A 17,423-nucleotide genomic window follows, 5' to 3' on the forward strand; every position below is an offset into this window, starting at 1 on the left:
ATGAATAATTATAGCTTGCTATCGACATTGAAGCAGCCTTTCGGCAGCTAGAAAAAGAATCAGTTTTTCCAGCTTTGAGTATAGACTTGCAGGAAATGCAAGCGGGCATAAAGTTCTGCAACTATAATCTGTTTAGGAATACCAGGTAGAAATAAACACTGAGGCTTTCATTTGTACTTTCTCTGGCTGAGCAATCTAGTATGATATGACTCCCATAAGCATTTCGTAACAATGTTGAACTAATACAGGATAAATACATGACAAGCTTAAGAAATCTGGATGATTGATATAAATTACACTGAAGGAACTGTAATATCTAATAACATTAATAATATAATAATAATATTTATTTCTACAACACAGACTGTGAGCGGCGTGCGAGGCTAAGCAGAAAGGTGAAAAACACTACGGCAAGTGTGCCTGCTGTGGGCCTACGTTCCAGCATTGTGGATAGCGCATTTTGATATATATGGGCTTTCTGTATACTACCAGCACGAGACAGAGGACAACACAGTGGACGAGAAGCGTGTCTTTTAGAATGCTATGATACAAAATACAGGTTTCTACAAAAGAGACGGTAACTGCAAAAAAAATTGCTGCGTCGGCTTTTGCACCTTTACAAATATTTAGAGAGGAGAGAAGACTCCCATATATATATTCACAGCACACGCACCGCGATGTACGAACCAGGCTAGCGCTAAGGTTGAATTTCCCAACACAATTTCCATTCCACGTTACGCAATCACACAAATCATTTGCGGTTTCGTTCAGGGACAGACGCGGGCTTTCGGGTTGGTGCTTGTTGTTGCGTTGGGTGCAAGAATGTGGCTAGGAGTAGGCACAGCACATGCGCAATCGCGAGCTATGTACACACAACATTTCTCCAGAAGCTGACGCTGAGCACGGGTAGCGCGAGGATCTTGCTGGGCTGACAGGACGACTTCGTGGCAGCCCAATTCCAAATACTGCATATGCGGTGAGAGTAGCTGCATGAACTTCTTGATAGGTCACCTTGTAGATCGTTGTAGAGCAGGCAGAACGAAACAATCATAGATGGCAGATCAGACAACGCACAGCGCTGAACCAGCTGCGAACAGCTGTTTACGTGCGCCGTGTATCATCGCACTGTACGTCAACAACCGCCGTTGCGCACTCCAAAACGAATGTTAACTTCAACACGTTCTTAAATTACAAAGCACGAACTTTATTTGCTCCTAATAAAGAAAAGTCAACAAAATGATAATGTAAACGTTCTATTCATTACAATAAAGAAATTATGCCGCGTGTGTCACGAAACCTGGCAGCAAGCAACCCTGGGCGTCGCACCAGTCGCATTGTAGGAATAGCAATCATGTGAAATGGGCCCTCTAAATATCGCATTGCCGCACGTACGACGGCACTGATTTTCGTCGTTCCAGTCGCAGCATGTGAAACTATTTTAGGTCGACAACGCCGCCGACAGGGCCCAATGATAACGATTCGTCGCCGTGTGACAGGCCTTCGTCCCGCCTGCAAATTGTCTACTAACCGTCATTCAGCCAGTCTTTGTCAGCTAAAAGAACCACTAAGCTAAATCGGCCAAGAAACCCAAATTGTATATCGGGAACAGCATCTAGTTGTCAGTACATAACCCTTTGCCGTCTAAGAATCATGACTCAGAACTGAATTAAATAAATGTATTTCTTGGGGATGACGGAACGAAACAGTGCAGTACGACGAATTCATAGATTCGAAGCGCACAGCCGTCGCCTTGAAAGCGCTGCCATGTTTCCTACGCTAAACTGGCGTGCCGTCGCAGCGTGAGAACAACACCTACCTACTGCCTCCCAACGGATCCATTCTCACCCGCACGGCCGACAGCGATTCGTCTGCAGACTGTTGACGCCGACGAAGTCTGACAGTACACAGCGGAGACAAATAATTAAATTCACAGAACTGCTATATGCCTTTCTTTTAGAAGAGTTATGCATTTATAAATTTAGCGCTGATTTCTTCCTGAAACCTACCAATCGTCGTCAACTTCTCTAAAAGAAATGCAGGCCTTGAATTATCATTCACTTCCTACTGTCATTAGCATAATATTTTTTCTCTCAAGTGCAACAAATTTTACTCAAATCGGTTCAAAGGTTCTCGCATGCAAGCATTTCAGCGTTTTACATGCAACTGAACAGGCGGCATCGGAGTTGACCCCGAGTGCTTCCCCTTCAGTGTTGTTTTTCATGTTACGTGTTTTTTGCTATGTCCAGAATTAATTTAACTTCTTATTGTTTGCCCGCACATCATTCCTAGCATGCTCATTACGTCCTCCAAATGTAGACCTTGTGCCCGATTCATTTCCTCAAGGTGCCCAGCAATAATTGCTAACCGAAAAAGGCAGGAACCAATGCGATTCAGGAAGCAACTCCAAAACATAGGACCCGTTATTAACGCGTCTCAATAAGCATCATCAAAAGGGCACCGCTGTCTGTAGTGTGTAAAAACGCAAGTTTCAGACAGTTAGGAGAGGAAATTCCGGAAATGTAGAAAAAGCTATGACAGGGTGGATCGGCGGTAGAGGCCCTGTAGTTAGTACTGGTTATGAAAAAGCAATAAGGTTTATTCCAATATGGGTCAACTGTCCCAACCATAGCGTTGGACCAATATCCGTATTGCTCAAAGAATTGCAAGAAGTCCACCGTATATAAGCATTGGTTGCACAGGATTTTCCCAAGATACGTTGAGCGGCAAACATATGCTTGCGCACGTGAGGGCCATTTGAATTTCACGAAACGCTAAAAAAACCACTTGCGACATAGAAATTTGCCAAACATTTACCTCTTCGCACATTATTTCGTTCTTTGCGTTCTCTGAACATTTTCTTTCATTATAAAACAGTTTCACAAAGTACTTTTATGTTCTTTCAGCCTTAATGCCGAGGTAAAAATGCGCAAATTATAACAATTTTGGGAAATGGAGTCATGCAGGAAAACCTGGAAGTATTTTCATAAAACTGTCCCAAAAACACTAATAAAATTTTATTTTAGCCTCTGTGCTGCACACAGGATCTAAAGTAAAAGCATGAATTTGGCTCAAATGCTCTTTCGGCCTTTGTTTAGATGTCGGCAACACACTAAGGTGCGGCATGAAAAAGTACGCAGAAAAGCGGATTTAATTGAGGAGAAGAACTACTTTGACCACGGAATACTGATCGAAATATGCGTTTTCCCCGAGAAAAACATTTTTGAATTTTGAGTCACGCCCTTCCAATATTTTGGTTCGCTTTTCGACTTCACCTCATAGCATATTGGCGGGAAATACAAGCCATGGTGGTGCAGACGATAGTGTGTGCAGAGAGGTTTAAAAGTCGTGACACCAGAAGGTCATCATCATCATCATCAGCCTGGTTAAGCCCACTGCAGGGCAAAGGCCTCTCCCATACTTCTCCAACTACCCCGGTCATGTACTGATTATGGCCATGTCGTCCCTGCAAACTTCTTAATCTCATCCGCCCACCTAACTTTCTGCCGCCCCCTGCTGCGCATCCCTTCCCTTAGAATCCAGTCCGTAACCCTTAATGAACATCGGTTATCTTGCCTCCTCATTACATGTCCTGCCCATGCCCATTTCTTTTTCTTGATTTCAACTAAGATGTCATTAACTCGCGTTTGTTCCCTCACCCAATCTGCTCTTTTCTCATCCCTTAACGTTACACCCATCATTCTTCTTTCCATAGCTCGTTGCGTCGTCCTCAATTTAAGCAGAACCCCTTTCGTAAGCCTCCAGGTTTCTGCCCCATACGTGAGTACTGATAAGACACAGCAGTTAAACACTTTTCTCTTGAGGGATAATGGCAACTTGCTGTTCATGATCAGAAAATGCCTGCCAAACGCACCCCAGCCCATTCTTATCCTTCTGATTATTTCAGTCTCATTATCCGGATCGGCGGTCACTACCTGCCCTAAGTAGATGTATTTCCTTACCACTTCGAGTGCCTCGCTACCTATCGTAAACTGCTGTTCTCTTCTGAGACTGTTAAACATTACTTTCGTTTTCTGCAGATTAATTTTTCCACCCTTCTGCTTTGCCTCTCCAGGTCAGTGAGCATGCCTTGCACTTGGTCCCCTGAACTACTAAGCGAGGCAATATCATCAGCGAATATCAAGTTACTAAGGTATTCTCCATTAACTCTTATCCCCAATTCTTCCCAATCCAGGTCTCTGAATACCTCCTGTAAACAAGCTGTGAATAGCATTGGAGAGATCGTATCTCCATGCCTGACGCCTTTCTTTATTGGGATTTTGTTGCTTTTTTTATGGAGGACTGCGGTGGCTGTGGAGCCGCTATAGATATCTTTTAGTATATTTACATACGGCTCGTCTACACCCTGATTCCGTAATGCCTCCATGACTGCTGAGGTTTCGACTGAATCAAACGCTTTCTCGTAATCAATGAAAGCTATATATAAGGGTTGGTTATATTTCGCACATTTCTCTATCGCCTGATTGATAGTGTGAATATGGCCTATTGTTGAGTAGCCTTTACGGAATCCTGCCTGGTTATTTGGTTGACAGAACTCTAAAGTGTTCCTGATTCTATTTGCGATTACCTTAGTAAATACTTTATAGGCAATGGACAGTAAGCTGATCGTTCTATAATTTTTCAAGTCTTTGGCATCCCTTTCTTATGGATTAGGATTATGTTAGCGTTCTTTTAAGATTCCGGTACGCTCGAGGTCATGATGCGTTGCGTATACAGGGTGGCCAGTTTTTCTAGAACAATCTGCCCACCATCCTTCAACAAATCTGTTGTTACCAGATCCTCCCCAGCTGCCTTCTCCCTTTGCATTGCTCCCAAAGCTTTCTTTACTTCTTCCGGCATTACTTGTGGGATGTCAAATTCCTCTAGATTATTCTCTCTTCCATTAGCGTGGTGGGTGCCACTGGTACTGTATAAATCTCTATAGAACTCCTCAGCCACTTGAACTATCTCATCCATATTAGTAATGATATTGCCGGCTTTATCTCTTAACGCATACATCTGATTCTTGCTATTTCCTAGTTTCTTCTTCCCTGCTTTTAGGCTTCCTCCGTTCCTGAGAGCATGTTCAATTCTATCCACATTATACTTCCTTATGTTAGCTGTCTAACGCTTGTTGATTAACTTCGAAGTTCTGGAAGTTCTATTCTAGCTGTAGGGTTAGAGGCTTTCATACAGTGGCGTTTCTTGATCAGATCTTTCGTCTCCTGCGAAAGTTTACTGGTATCCTGTCTAACGGAGTTACCACCGACTTCTATTGCACACTCCTTAATGATGCCCATAAGATTATCGTTCATTGTTCAAGGTCCTCTTCCTGAGTTAAAGCCGAATACCTGTTCTGTAGCTTGATCCGGAATTCTTCTGTTTGCCCTCTTACCGCTCTTTGATCGGCTTCTTATGTACCAGTTTCTATCGTTCCCTCCTCAAGTCTAGACTTATTCGAGTTCTTACCATCCTATGGTCACTGCAGCGCACCTTGCCGAGTACGTCCACATATTGTATGATGCCAGGGTTAGCGCAGAGTATAAGGTCTATTTCATTTCTAGTCTCGTCATTGGAGCTCCTCGACGTCCACTTTCGGCTATCCGGCTTGCGGAAGAAGGTATTCCTTATCCGCATGTTATTATGTTCTGCAAAGTCTACTAATAACTCTCCCCTGCTATTCCTAGTGCCTATGCCATATTCACCCACTGCCTTGTCTCCAGCCTGCTTCTTGCCTACCTTGGCATTGAAGTCGTCCATCAGTACAGTGTATTTTGTTTTGACCTTACCCATCTCCGATTCTACGTCTTCATAGAAGCTTTCTACTTCCTAGTCATCATGACTGGATGTAGGGGCGTACACCTGTACGACCTTCAATTTGTAACTCATATTAAGGTGCACAGCCAGACCTGCCACCCTTTCGTTAATGCTATAGAGTTCCTGTATCTTACCAGCTATATTCTTATTAATCAGGAATCCGCCTCTTATAGTTCTCGTATCTCCGCTAGCACAGGACTTGCTCCCTTTTTAGCACTGCATATGCTTCCTTCGTCCTCCTAACTGCACTAAGCCCTATTATCCCATTTGCTGCCCTCTATTTCCTCCAATAGCACTGCTGGACTCGCCTCACTAGATAACGTTCTAGCGTTAAACGTTGCCAGGTTCATTTTCCATTGGCGGCCTGTCCGGATCCAGGGACTCTTAACACCCTCTGCTGCGTCACAGGTCTGACCGCCGCCGTGGTTAATTGCTTCACAGCTGCTGGGGGACTGAGGGGCCGGGGGTTTGATTGTTGTATTCATATAGGAGGTCGTGGCCAAGTACTGCACCAGGGTGACCAATCCTGCACTCGTGAGGGAGTGCGTTACCGGTTATGGTCACCGGGATCAGGCCGCACTCCAGGCATGTATATGCAATTTATCAACACGCGGATTTTTTTTATCCGGTGGAAGATTGCGCGGCACCGGGATTCGAACCACGGTCCTCTTGCACGCGAGGCGGATGCTCTACCTCTACGCCAGCGCTGTAGCCGCTTCAGCCGCTTACGAACCAGAAGTTCGTAAGAATTGAAATCCTGAACGTATTCCAACTTAAGATACATCGACATTGCGTGCTTCTGTGCTACTGGAAGAGTACAGCCGTCAGCAGGCTTAACACGAACGCACCGCAGCGTGGCCTGGACCAGCTTGGACTGATGCCAGCGCCGTGAAGTGGTGTGCTCTGTTATCTCGGTACGCTTGCAGCGGCTTGCGATAGCTGGAGCGCAGCTCTATTTGACTGCTCGTCTTGTCTATCGCTTGTGCCTAATCGGCGGCGAGAGTGCGCTCACTTGACATGTCCGTTCCGCCACGTTTCGATCGTGGCTGCGGTCTCACGCGCTTCCAAAAACACGTTGCGATTTGCTTATATAGGCCAAGCGAAATAGGCACCTGACACTGCCCAGGCGGCGCGTCCGAGCAGCGATCGTCAGCGCCTCTTGCGGCACCCTCCGTCAAACCTGACACTGACGGACCACGCTACTCAGGCTGCCCCCGCTGAGTGCAAGCGTGGTCGCATGTTCATACGTGTTTTAAAACAATCAAATGGCGCAAGTTTTGCTGTGTGGCTTCAAACCAATTTCAAAATTAGACGGTTGGATACGCCCTGCCATTCGTCGTAAAGGCGAAAAGCTCTACGCTGCCGGGCACGTTAACAGCGTGAAAGAAATCGCCGGTGTGACTGTGCTGGCGAAGTGTCACTCGCAGCAAGGCAAACACAACTACAGCGTATCTCTGGACGTGAGTACACTGAACTATCATATTATGCTTTGATTAAGCAGCTCAATTCAGTGTCCAGGCATGGCTGAGCTTATTAAGCGTTAAGCGTAGGTGTTCTTGGCCGACCATTTGATTTACCGTAGACTAAACGTGTTCTTCCGTGGTGCTATTTTGACACGCTTGCAAAGCCTTACTAAGGCCACGGGTGATACGCTCCATATATTTTCGAATTACTAAAAGGCTCTTTTAAACAACTTGCACAAAATTGTACTTGACTGCTGTGTTCTGCCAAGCAACCGCAATACTTCGTTTACAACTGTCGAGGTACCGGCACGACCTTGGGCCGCTCCGGCCGCCAAGACTCGGGTGACCGTATCCGGCAATCTGAACCGCAGCAGAGCGGCACAGTGTGAAGTGCTCAGCGACTCACGCAAGCCAGAACACCTGCAGCCACCACGCAGTACACTTCATACATCAAAATAAATAGCTCTAAAAGATATGGAGAACTTACAAAATCTGTAAGTCGGCTTCCCGGCAAGACTCTTTCTCGACCAAAAACTTTAGTCTACTGACTACAACACTTTCTAGTGCGATCCTCCAGGAAGGAAGCGCGAGCACAAAACCATTCTAAAGATTCCTTTGAAATCATCATGTCATCACAGTTGCCCCAATCCCATCACGGACAGGAAATGTATTCTTGCCACTCAAGAGCTTTGGCTAATGCCGAGCGTCTGCAGATTAGAGGCGTTTGGAGGAAGTGTTAAGTTGGAGCAGTACTTTGCTTTACCAATCCGTGGTGGAAAGTCTTTGGTTGGAAATTACTTTTCTCGCGGATGCGCAGAAGTTCGCACATTGACGATTTATTGGCCACCAGATCGAGATATGTAGCCAAGGTAATCATGCCGAGTGTTTTCATGCCATTTAGTTTCAATCGCAGCGTCGATCTCTTGCGCTACTTAATGTATATGCTCAGCCATATGCGCACATACAATTATCTGCATCTACTATGAGTGTATCTAATTCCCATGAAAATTAGAAGCACAGATTGCTTACAATTTTAGCGGCACTGAAATGTAAAACTAATATTTCAGAGCATATGAAAAAACATGGATGTTAAATATTAATCCGGCTTACTGCAGCATGACCTTGTTCATACTCCACAAGGAAGCTTTGGCACATATGACAATAAGATTAAGTAAATCAACGAGGCATGCATCAGTGACATGCATCGTGCTCCAAATTTAATAATAGATTAAAGAACGTGCATATGGGAATTCATCCTCAGTAGGCAAATCACAATGAATTGCTTCGTAAGACTATTAGGAACAATAGTTTTGTGCCCTATTCAATGCACATTTAAAAAATGCGGTGTTAAAGCTTCATGGCGAAGTTACAAAATTTACTTCTTGCAGCTGAACAAGGCCGACCGTGCCTTGAGTGGTGGAAGCTGCACTTGTCGGTACGGGGCCTCGGGAAACTGCAAACACTGTGCAGCAGTTGTGATATACATCAACGAAAGTGAGGACGTGTCCACAACATCACAACCACAGCAGTGGGGGCGGCCACCAAAGACGTCATTTATTAATGACAAGGCATCTATTGAGCTGTTTGGTGGTAAGAAAATTTGTGACAGCATACGCATATGTGTATTGCATCTTCTATGATGTGTTTTTGTAAGCAGGCATTCAGCACTTTCAAAATGTGCATAAATTGTTTCTTGACAGACAGTGAAGGGGTATCGCGTGGGATATAATCAATGCTAATGTACTCTATGATGTTATTTTGTGTGCTTTGTTTCAGAAAATACCCATCCTTACGTTGCGGGAAAATAACCCACAATGCTGGAGCCAGAATATGTGATAAATCGCCTTCCTAAATTGAGGTGTCACATGAATACTATTCTCAGAGAAGTTAGTCAAAACGTGGACAATGAAACTGCTGACAGAAGTGTTGCCAATGTAGAAGAGAACATAGCTGAGCTTCAAGGGGTGCTTAACCCACACAGAGCTGCATACCACTACTTGGAAGTTGTAGAAAAGTACCCAAAGGTCCTAGTAAAAAGGAACCATTATAGCAAATTACTATCAAAGGAGTCAGCCGAATACTACAAGAAAAACGTGAAGTGCCAGGACACACATCACCTATGTGCACTTACAAAGGGCCAGTCTATGAACCTAAGGTAAGTGATTCAGGTGGTGTGCCAATTTGTCAGTTTGTGTCAACATTACTCTTGATACTTATGACCGACAGGTGGCACCGAGAACGACGAGTGCGTATAACGTGTTCTATGGCGCACACAATACTGAGAACGAGAAAGGCCCCTGCTGACTTGGTAAATACACTACTGAGAACGACAAGCTTTTCATCGGAAGCCACAACATATGGTACGCCTTCAAAAACGTGTTTATGGTTTCACTTAAAAGTTATTTCTCTTTCAGGCATAAAGATGGAAGCACTTGCCCGGAAGGAGTTTGAAGATGAAGTTTCTGTACAGGTTATAGAGGTACCACACGATATCCTTCTTTCAATTATTAACTAAGCAGATTAGTATAATTAAAATAGAAGATACAATTACCACAGTGCTACCTTTATATTTTACCTTTATTCTTAGTATGTACCCATTTTATCTTTAATCAAGAAACTATTAAATGTCTGAAACAGTGCGCGCTTATAGATATGTCGTCTTTTTCAGACCGGATTGGTGCTGCACTCTCTCCAGCCGTGGCTTGCTGGCAGCCCAGATGGACTCTTCCTATCCGACCAGAAGCCCTGTATTCTTGAGATAAAGTGCCCATTTTCAAGAAAAGACGACATCATCATAGATGACCGATTGGAACACTCATTTGTGCCATACGTAAAATATGTAAATGGTAGACTGGCCCTCCTGAAGAGTCATAAGTATTACACACAAGTGCAGCTTCTAATGTATGTGTGCAACGTTCAGAGCTGCTATTTCTTTGTTTATTCAAGTAAGCAAAGCATAATAATTGATATTGAAAGAGACAACAGTTTCTTGTATGCATCAGTGCGAGCACTAGAGGAATTTTACTTTGCTTGGCTACTGCCAGCATTTGCTAGATGGCGGCGAGTGTAGTTTTTTGCAATGTGTATAAATTTTTAACGTGTGGAATTTAAGGTATTGTGTGAGCTTGTAAAAAGATAAATAAAAACATGTGAACTGTACTAGTGAAAGTGGCTTGGGTGCAGTTTCTGATATATGTTGTGTGTAGGCTTGTGCTACATGGCTTTGACATGTGGACAGTAGTCAACACAAAGGTCTGTGAGTAATGAACAAAGACAATTTGATAGACACTTTATTCACAAATAAAATAGATAGCAGTTGAACCATAACATTTAGGAATTGACTAGAATGACAGTTTCAAACTGTGCTAGCTTCAATGCGCTATTGTACATAATCATTCACAAATTCTACACCGTAGAGTCCACACGCTCTTCATCTATGATAGGGGATCGCAGGTTTGTTAAAACACAGCACACATGAAATACATCTGACATTTTTGCAATCATCTTTGTGGTAACCCGTGAGTTGAGGATGTTGTATGTCTTTGCGCGCTGAATTATTCTTTCAATATGAATTCTGACTTGTGCGATGTTGTACGCTTCCAATATTTCACTGTCAGTGAACTGACCATGCCCTTGCAAGAAAGGGGGCATCACAAGAACAGCATGAGCTTCCTCAACCCCTGACTTGATGCCTGGGAAGCCCTTGTCGGCCATGATTATGTCACCTGGCTGCACGAGATCTAAGAAGCCCGAGTCAACAGTAATGAATGCATCAGAACAGCGCCCTCCATATGCTTTTGAATCGAAAACAGACTGCTCCACAAGGGGCTATTCCAACCAGGAATTTGAGTGTGCAGCCACCTTTATAATTTGAGTACAGCACTCGCTGCTGCTGTACAGTGCTTGGCTTCTCAGTTCTAACCCCGGTACAGTCTATGATCATGGTGCAGTCAATGTAGTGGATCTTGAAGCAGTTTGGCATTGTTGACATTATCACGTGCGACGGCGGTCGATAGATCCATTTTTGAGTTGCAGTACTCAGTGTACGGAGGATGCTGTGAAAGTGGCGTGAGGCTGTCCGTCCACTTACAGAAAATAGTACCGCGAAATAAATGCCCAGCTTCATTTTCATTAAGAACATAACAAGCCTGTCAAACAAAGAGACATCACATGTTCGGTCTGCAGGATTAGGGACAATGCCCAGCAAGAGGGCAAATACATTAACACTCACACCGCACAGGTCTCTCATAGCAGCACTAGAGGATTTAACACTGTCATAGCCGCCAAACTAACTGGATCTGATGTCTGGGCCACTGTGACAGGGGGCTGTGATAGGTTGGCACTGTACCTCAGCATCACACGTGATTGTGTGAATAATCTGAGTGCAAGCGTTAGCTTCATGTATTGAGCATACAAATACGGAAAACGGTGTTGTTGTACCTTCACAAGCTTCAGTTTGGCAGGCCTAGGATAAAACAAGAGGAGTTAGACAAATGTTGCATACAATTACTTTACAATTACATAAAAATCCTAACAGCCTTGACCTCTCAAAATGGATGAATTGCAAAATAGTGTGAATGGCTCCTCCATGTGAACAAAGTCAAAATATTTCTTGAAATTGCCGTCTATGTGATCACCTAAACTCGGATGATTTACCTGATCACATGAGGCCCTCATTGTCTCGGCAGTTGGCTGTAGCTCACTCAGCATTGGATCAAATTTGTCCACAGTTTCACTTGAGTCGTGCGCTGCTTCATCACTGCTTATGTCAACTTCTGGATGCTCACTTGTTCTATTGAGATTTGTGGTCCTTTTGCGCCACCTGAAAAGCGAGTAAAAGGTTAGTTACAAGCGGAAGAAACAAATCTTTTTTCGCGGAGATTGACAGCAGTCAATATTTTTTTTTTCATTTTAGTTCACTTTTATTTTCTGGCGGAATGGCAAACGAAATGGGAATGCAAACTAGTTTGAATGTGTAACACACATAATGGTGTCAAAGAAAACAAAATTATAGAGTGGATTGTGCCGCTTAGCGTGCAAAAAACGCCATATGATTATGATGAGGAACAGTGCATTGTTTTTCACCACCTAGGTTTTTCCAGCTTCCTCCAAAATCGAAGAGACCGAGTGTTTTGCATTTCGCTCCGACGAAATGTGGCCGCCGCGGCCGGGAATAAAACCCGCGGCCTCGTTATGGTGCCAAAGATTGAATGTTTTATGCCACTGGCATAACTTGCCTTTGATACCTAGCAAGGTTCTCCGTTGCATTGAATGGCCTTACACGGTAGGCCACTTGGAACAACGTTGGGTTGTATCCAGGATGTTTCTCGATGTTGTTTTTCATTCCGTTCACGAAATGTCTTGAGCAGATTCCCGACGACGACGTCGGTGTCCACGGAGAGCCGTCGGCTTCGCTAGAAGTTAAAATTCACGATTATCAGACGACCATGCAGTTTGTTTACGCTAAAAGCTAGAACTCTTCACTGCATGCAGCGTACAGAACAATATTAACAAGCCGCAGAAATACACTTTCTTATACTTTGCGTTGCCGCGACTGCCAACACAAAGGTAATATTCGCTACGTTATTTCTCCTTCAAAACTGCAGCACACTTACTTCACTCTGCGCACAGCAGCAATCCATTTCTTCTGGCGCTGCTCTTCCCACGACCGGCCAGGAAATCTGTAGAGTCGGAGAGCAGGCAGCCCTGCGCGGCCGTTACAGTCTTTGACGCAGCAGTACCGCCGTCCCCATGCTTTCTTTCCTGGGCAGTTTGCGATCTCTTGCACATTTGCCATCGTAAAACTGCGGCATGAGAACCTGCAGGACGGTGGCGCACGTGGTTCAGAAGTTTCGAATCACACGCGGTCACAACGACAACACTTACGCCAGCTGGATTCGACGCCGTCGACTGACGTTGGATCAGTACCAGAGTTGCGCTTTCGGCGCTACAGGTGGCGCGGCCGTCGCCGGGAAACTCCACTGTCAGGAGCGTATAGCGGGCGACAGCTCACGTGCCTTTCGGGTTTGGCCTCAAAGCTGGCGCTTTCAGGAAATGATAAATAGTTAAAGGAGAGCAAATGCAGCTTTCTGGCGTCAGTAAAGGTAGGACAATAAATAAACCTGCAAATCCGGTGACATAGTTGTTCATGTTCTTGACTTCCTATATTCTCTGACAGCACGCATCGGAGTGCTCTCGCGGAGTGCTCTCGCAGGTGCCGTTCGCACCAAAATTGTGACGAAACCATTCTTAATGCAACGTTCAGCGTGATGTCATATACGCGTGTCTGTGTGTGTGCGTAGTGCTTAAAATTCGAAAAAGTAAAGACTGACCGCCTGAAAAAGCAGGCAGACCCCATGCCCTGTGGGAATCGATATTATTCGAAGCAGTGCGCGGGGAGCCTACCAAGTTAACGAAACGACCATGAGAGCACCAAGACGTAGGCGGATAGATAGATAGATAGATAGATAGATAGATAGATAGATAGATAGATAGATAGATAGATAGATAGATAGATAGATAGATAGATAGATAGATAGATAGATAGATAGATAGATAGATAGATAGATAGATAGATAGATAGATAGATAGATAGATAGATAGATAGATAGATAGATAGATAGATAGATAGATAATGTCAAAGGGGGAAATGTTCGCCAAGAAATGCATCGCATTTAATAAACTCAATTCGCAAACGGCAACCAAACCTCTATGTCTTCCCTAAATGACGTTTTCGCATTCCCATACGTAAGCAGTCTTGAGTGTCCCTTCCGAATCTTTTTCCATAGGAACATACAGCGATTTACTATACTAAATGCAGTTTGCCTTTTTGAAAACTAGCGAAAACACCATATAGGAAACGCGCATTTCAAAGTGTCAAGTATGACATTGTGAATAAGATCGGGAACCCGCTGTTTAAGTCGCCAAGATGCGACGGGGGCGTCGAGTTACCTTATGTGCACTTATAAGCTATAAGATGCTACCCTTCGATACATTGCGTCTATGGCCAGAGTCGTTCTAGTTACCTAAAAAGCCAGTTTCTTATCCGACAAGATGTCACTTAGGGCTTTTCGCCAATACCTAGACATTAAAAGTTTAGTTTGAATCTCATCCACGCGTCTTTCTTGCTCAGGACGCGCGCAGCTCTTACGCCCCGACCGTGGATCTTCAGTGCATCGTGGACTAAACAGGAAGCCAGACACTAACCTGCGAGAGCACTCCGATGCGCGCTGTCAGAGAATATAAGAAATGAGGAACATGAACAACTATGTCACCGGATTTGCACATTTATTTATTGTCCAACCATTACAAGCGCCACAAACCTGCATTTGCTCTCCTTTTCCTATTTATCATTTCCCTAAAGCGCCAGCTTTCAGGCCAAACAAGAAAGGCGCGTTAGCTGTCGCCCGCCGTTTTGCTTTGCTGATATAAGCAACCCGCAACGTGTTTTCTGGAAGCGCGTGGGACCGCAGCCACGAGCGAAACGTGGCGGAGCGGACAATTCAAGCGAGCGCACTCTCGCCGCCGGTTAGGCACAAGCGACCGACAAGACGAGCAGTCAAATCGAGCTGCGCTCCAGCTATCGCACGCCGCTGCAAACACAACCGAGATAACTACGCACACCACTTCGCGGCGCTGGCGTCAGTCCAAGTTGGTCCAGGCCACGCTGCAGAGCGTTCGTGCTAAGCGTGCTGACGGCTGTACCAGTTATGCGGCCGCCTATATACGAGCAGTGGTACAGCGGGCCACAAATCCCTTTCACGAGAATGAACTAGGAGTACCATTTGCACGAAAGTCTTTCAGTGACCGTGAAACCCGAGCAATATGAGGAATACGTTCGGCGAATATTGTTGATAGGCAGCTTTATTGAGCATATTTTACTATTTTCGTCACATATATCTACTATTATTCCAGCTATGCTTGGGGACAGATAATAACCGACAAAGTTTTTTTTGGTCCACGCAGCAGAGGGCTTTGAGAGGTCAAGCCTGAAGAAACCAACAGCTGTTCGTTATTGGGGGAATTCTGGTAATTAAGTCAATGATGTTGTTGTATTTTTGACTACTGTCTTTGTTTTCGCGTTTATATACGGAGTGATCATTCTTAAGATTTACGCAATTTTCAGAAATAAGCTATTGCACATAAGATATTCTAGTCATTCAGCGGGATTATTTAGAGAGGCGGACATTACTTGCACAATAAATGAAACCACATATTCAAGTGTATAAACAACTTTCACTAATCAGCTTCTTACTTAGTCACTTAACAGCACATATTGCAATTTAAGAATTCTAGCCGGTGAGTTTACAAGACATGCACAGTTGGAGTGAATTTCCAGAATGACACAAGTTTCCAGATATGTGCCATCAAACTCGCCGTAATAATTCACTGTTGTTCCCACTTACTTCTTTTAACAAAACGCTCTTTTATGCATTGAAGCACAAAAGTAACTGGAACGCCCACTTACGAGAAATAACTTTGCTCCTGGAAATTCAAGTGAATACGTCTTGGAGGCTCACTGCCTACGATTCGTAAATTGCAATATGTCCTGTAAACTAACCAATTAGGAAGTTAATTAGCGATGTTTTAGATAGTTGAGTATGTGTTTCGATGTCTCATGCTATTATTGTCCGCCTCTTTAATTAAGTCAGCTCAAGAACAAGGAATTATGCTATCTTCCACACTTCACATCTAAATATAATGTAAAACATAAATGATCGCCTGTACGATATACAAAGAAGACAGTACGAAAAAAATCCTAAAACCATTTGCTGTGGATACACCACCCATCTTTTTTTACGCAACAAATCAAGTTGATTTGTGTGTCTCGCCAACGTGCTATGAGATGATGTCGAAGCGGGAACCGAAATATTCGAATGGTGAGACTCGAATTCAAACAAAAAAATTTGGGGTGATAACGCAAATTGCTTCGATAGAAATTTCCGTGGCAAAACTTGTTATTCTTCTCCATTACACCTGCTTTTCTGCGCATTTTTCCACGGACGACCTTAGTGTGTTACCTCCGTCTAAACGTAGGCCAAAATACCAATGTTACCAAAGTCAGGCTTTTATCTTAGAGCCTCTGCGCAGCCCATGGGAGAAAATAAAACGTTGAAATATAGTACGTTTTAGGGATAGTTCTATACACATAATTGCAGGTTTCTTTCTGTGACCGTGTTTTGTAGGAAATACTTAGGAAAACACTATAATTTTATACTATACACTATAAACACTATATAAACACTATAAACACTATAATATTAGGAAAACACTAAAATTGTGGCCCTTCGGGCCACAATTTCCACTGGCTGTCAAGAAATATACCAGACTTTATCCACAACACTCGGTCCTGCTTTGATATCGTTCAGTTGTTCTTGACTTATGCAGACGCCCATGGTACAACGTCCTTACTAATCCATTCAAGGACCTTTGTCTGACAACAAAGGTATTGCGCTCAACCAAATAGCCGCGACATACATCGCATATCACTGCGGCATTAGCTGAGATTTTGTGCTATCGCTGTGGCCCGTCCTGTGCGAATCAACACGTCAGGACACGACGCGCCAACGACAATTATTTTTTTATGGAGTCTTGTTTGTGAGCGCGTTATCACCGCTCTTGCTTACTGTAAAAAGGGTAAAATTTCCAAGCGTTTATTACACGGTAATATAAATCTCAAGAACCATCTCTGGAATCGTAAATTCCTGAGTTAATTGGTGCGGATTAGGAGAGGTCCCTTATTATCTGCTTCTGTAGCTGACATGCCACGCTAGCGCTAGCGCTTGCCTTTCCCTAATAGCCTAAATTGCTAATCTTCAATTTCCAATAAATTTACACCATGTAGAATGAATGAATAAATAAAACAAACGCACGCACGCACTCCCGTTTTGTGTCGATACTCAATGAATGACTCATCAAATACTTTGTCGATTATCTATCGCTCAGAGTTGTCAGGCCGGTCAATTAAAGGCATCGCTGACTGACTTTTACAGGAAAATGTTTGTCCCAGAGTGGCATGTCAAAATTTGGCGATGTTCATTCGCTGCAGACGACGAGAAGAATACCTAAACCATTTGACATGTGTCAATACGTGTAAATGAAGATAAAATATTTTTATAGTATATTACGGTTGCCTATTGCTCGGCA

The 17,423-nt window shown here is 43.9% G+C and overlaps 2 protein-coding genes and 1 pseudogene across 4 annotated transcripts in view; 2 read left to right on the forward strand and 1 right to left on the reverse strand.

Moving 5' to 3' along the window:
- LOC126526418 (uncharacterized) overlaps positions 1-17,423 on the forward strand; it is a 54,811-nt gene that overhangs the window by 25,677 nt on the left and 11,711 nt on the right. The window lies entirely within an intron of this gene.
- On the forward strand, positions 6,892-10,436 carry LOC129383563 (uncharacterized). 3 transcript variants are annotated; one of them, XM_055068194.2, is made up of 5 exons: positions 6,900-7,274; positions 8,666-9,432; positions 9,504-9,637; positions 9,692-9,756; positions 9,946-10,436. In XM_055068194.2, the coding sequence occupies exons 2-5, from the start codon at positions 9,092-9,094 to the stop codon at positions 10,345-10,347; spliced, it is 942 nt and encodes a 313-aa protein (XP_054924169.1). In that variant the 5' UTR covers positions 6,900-7,274; positions 8,666-9,091; the 3' UTR covers positions 10,348-10,436. The 3 variants fall into 3 exon arrangements, with proteins under 3 accessions (XP_072145739.1, XP_054924169.1, XP_054924168.1); XM_055068193.2 differs by having other exon boundaries at positions 8,666-8,867; positions 9,054-9,432; positions 9,504-9,756; XM_072289638.1 differs by having other exon boundaries at positions 6,892-7,274; positions 8,666-8,867; positions 9,054-9,756.
- On the reverse strand, positions 10,206-11,954 carry LOC140219942 (uncharacterized; annotated as a pseudogene).

Source organism: Dermacentor andersoni, chromosome 8, assembly GCF_023375885.2.
Source record: "Dermacentor andersoni chromosome 8, qqDerAnde1_hic_scaffold, whole genome shotgun sequence".
Lineage (NCBI taxonomy): Eukaryota > Metazoa > Arthropoda > Arachnida > Ixodida > Ixodidae > Dermacentor > Dermacentor andersoni.

Bases quoted from the DNA above. Each gene is read 5' to 3' on its own strand.
- LOC129383563 (XM_055068193.2), top strand. From the start codon at position 9,092: ATGCTGGAGCCAGAATATGTGATAAATCGCCTTCCTAAATTGAGGTGT. The intron at 9,433-9,503 runs GTAAGTGATTCA...TATGACCGACAG, and splicing joins GGCCAGTCTATGAACCTAAG to GTGGCACCGAGAACGACGAG. The intron at 9,757-9,945 runs GTACCACACGAT...CGTCTTTTTCAG, and splicing joins TTTCTGTACAGGTTATAGAG to ACCGGATTGGTGCTGCACTC.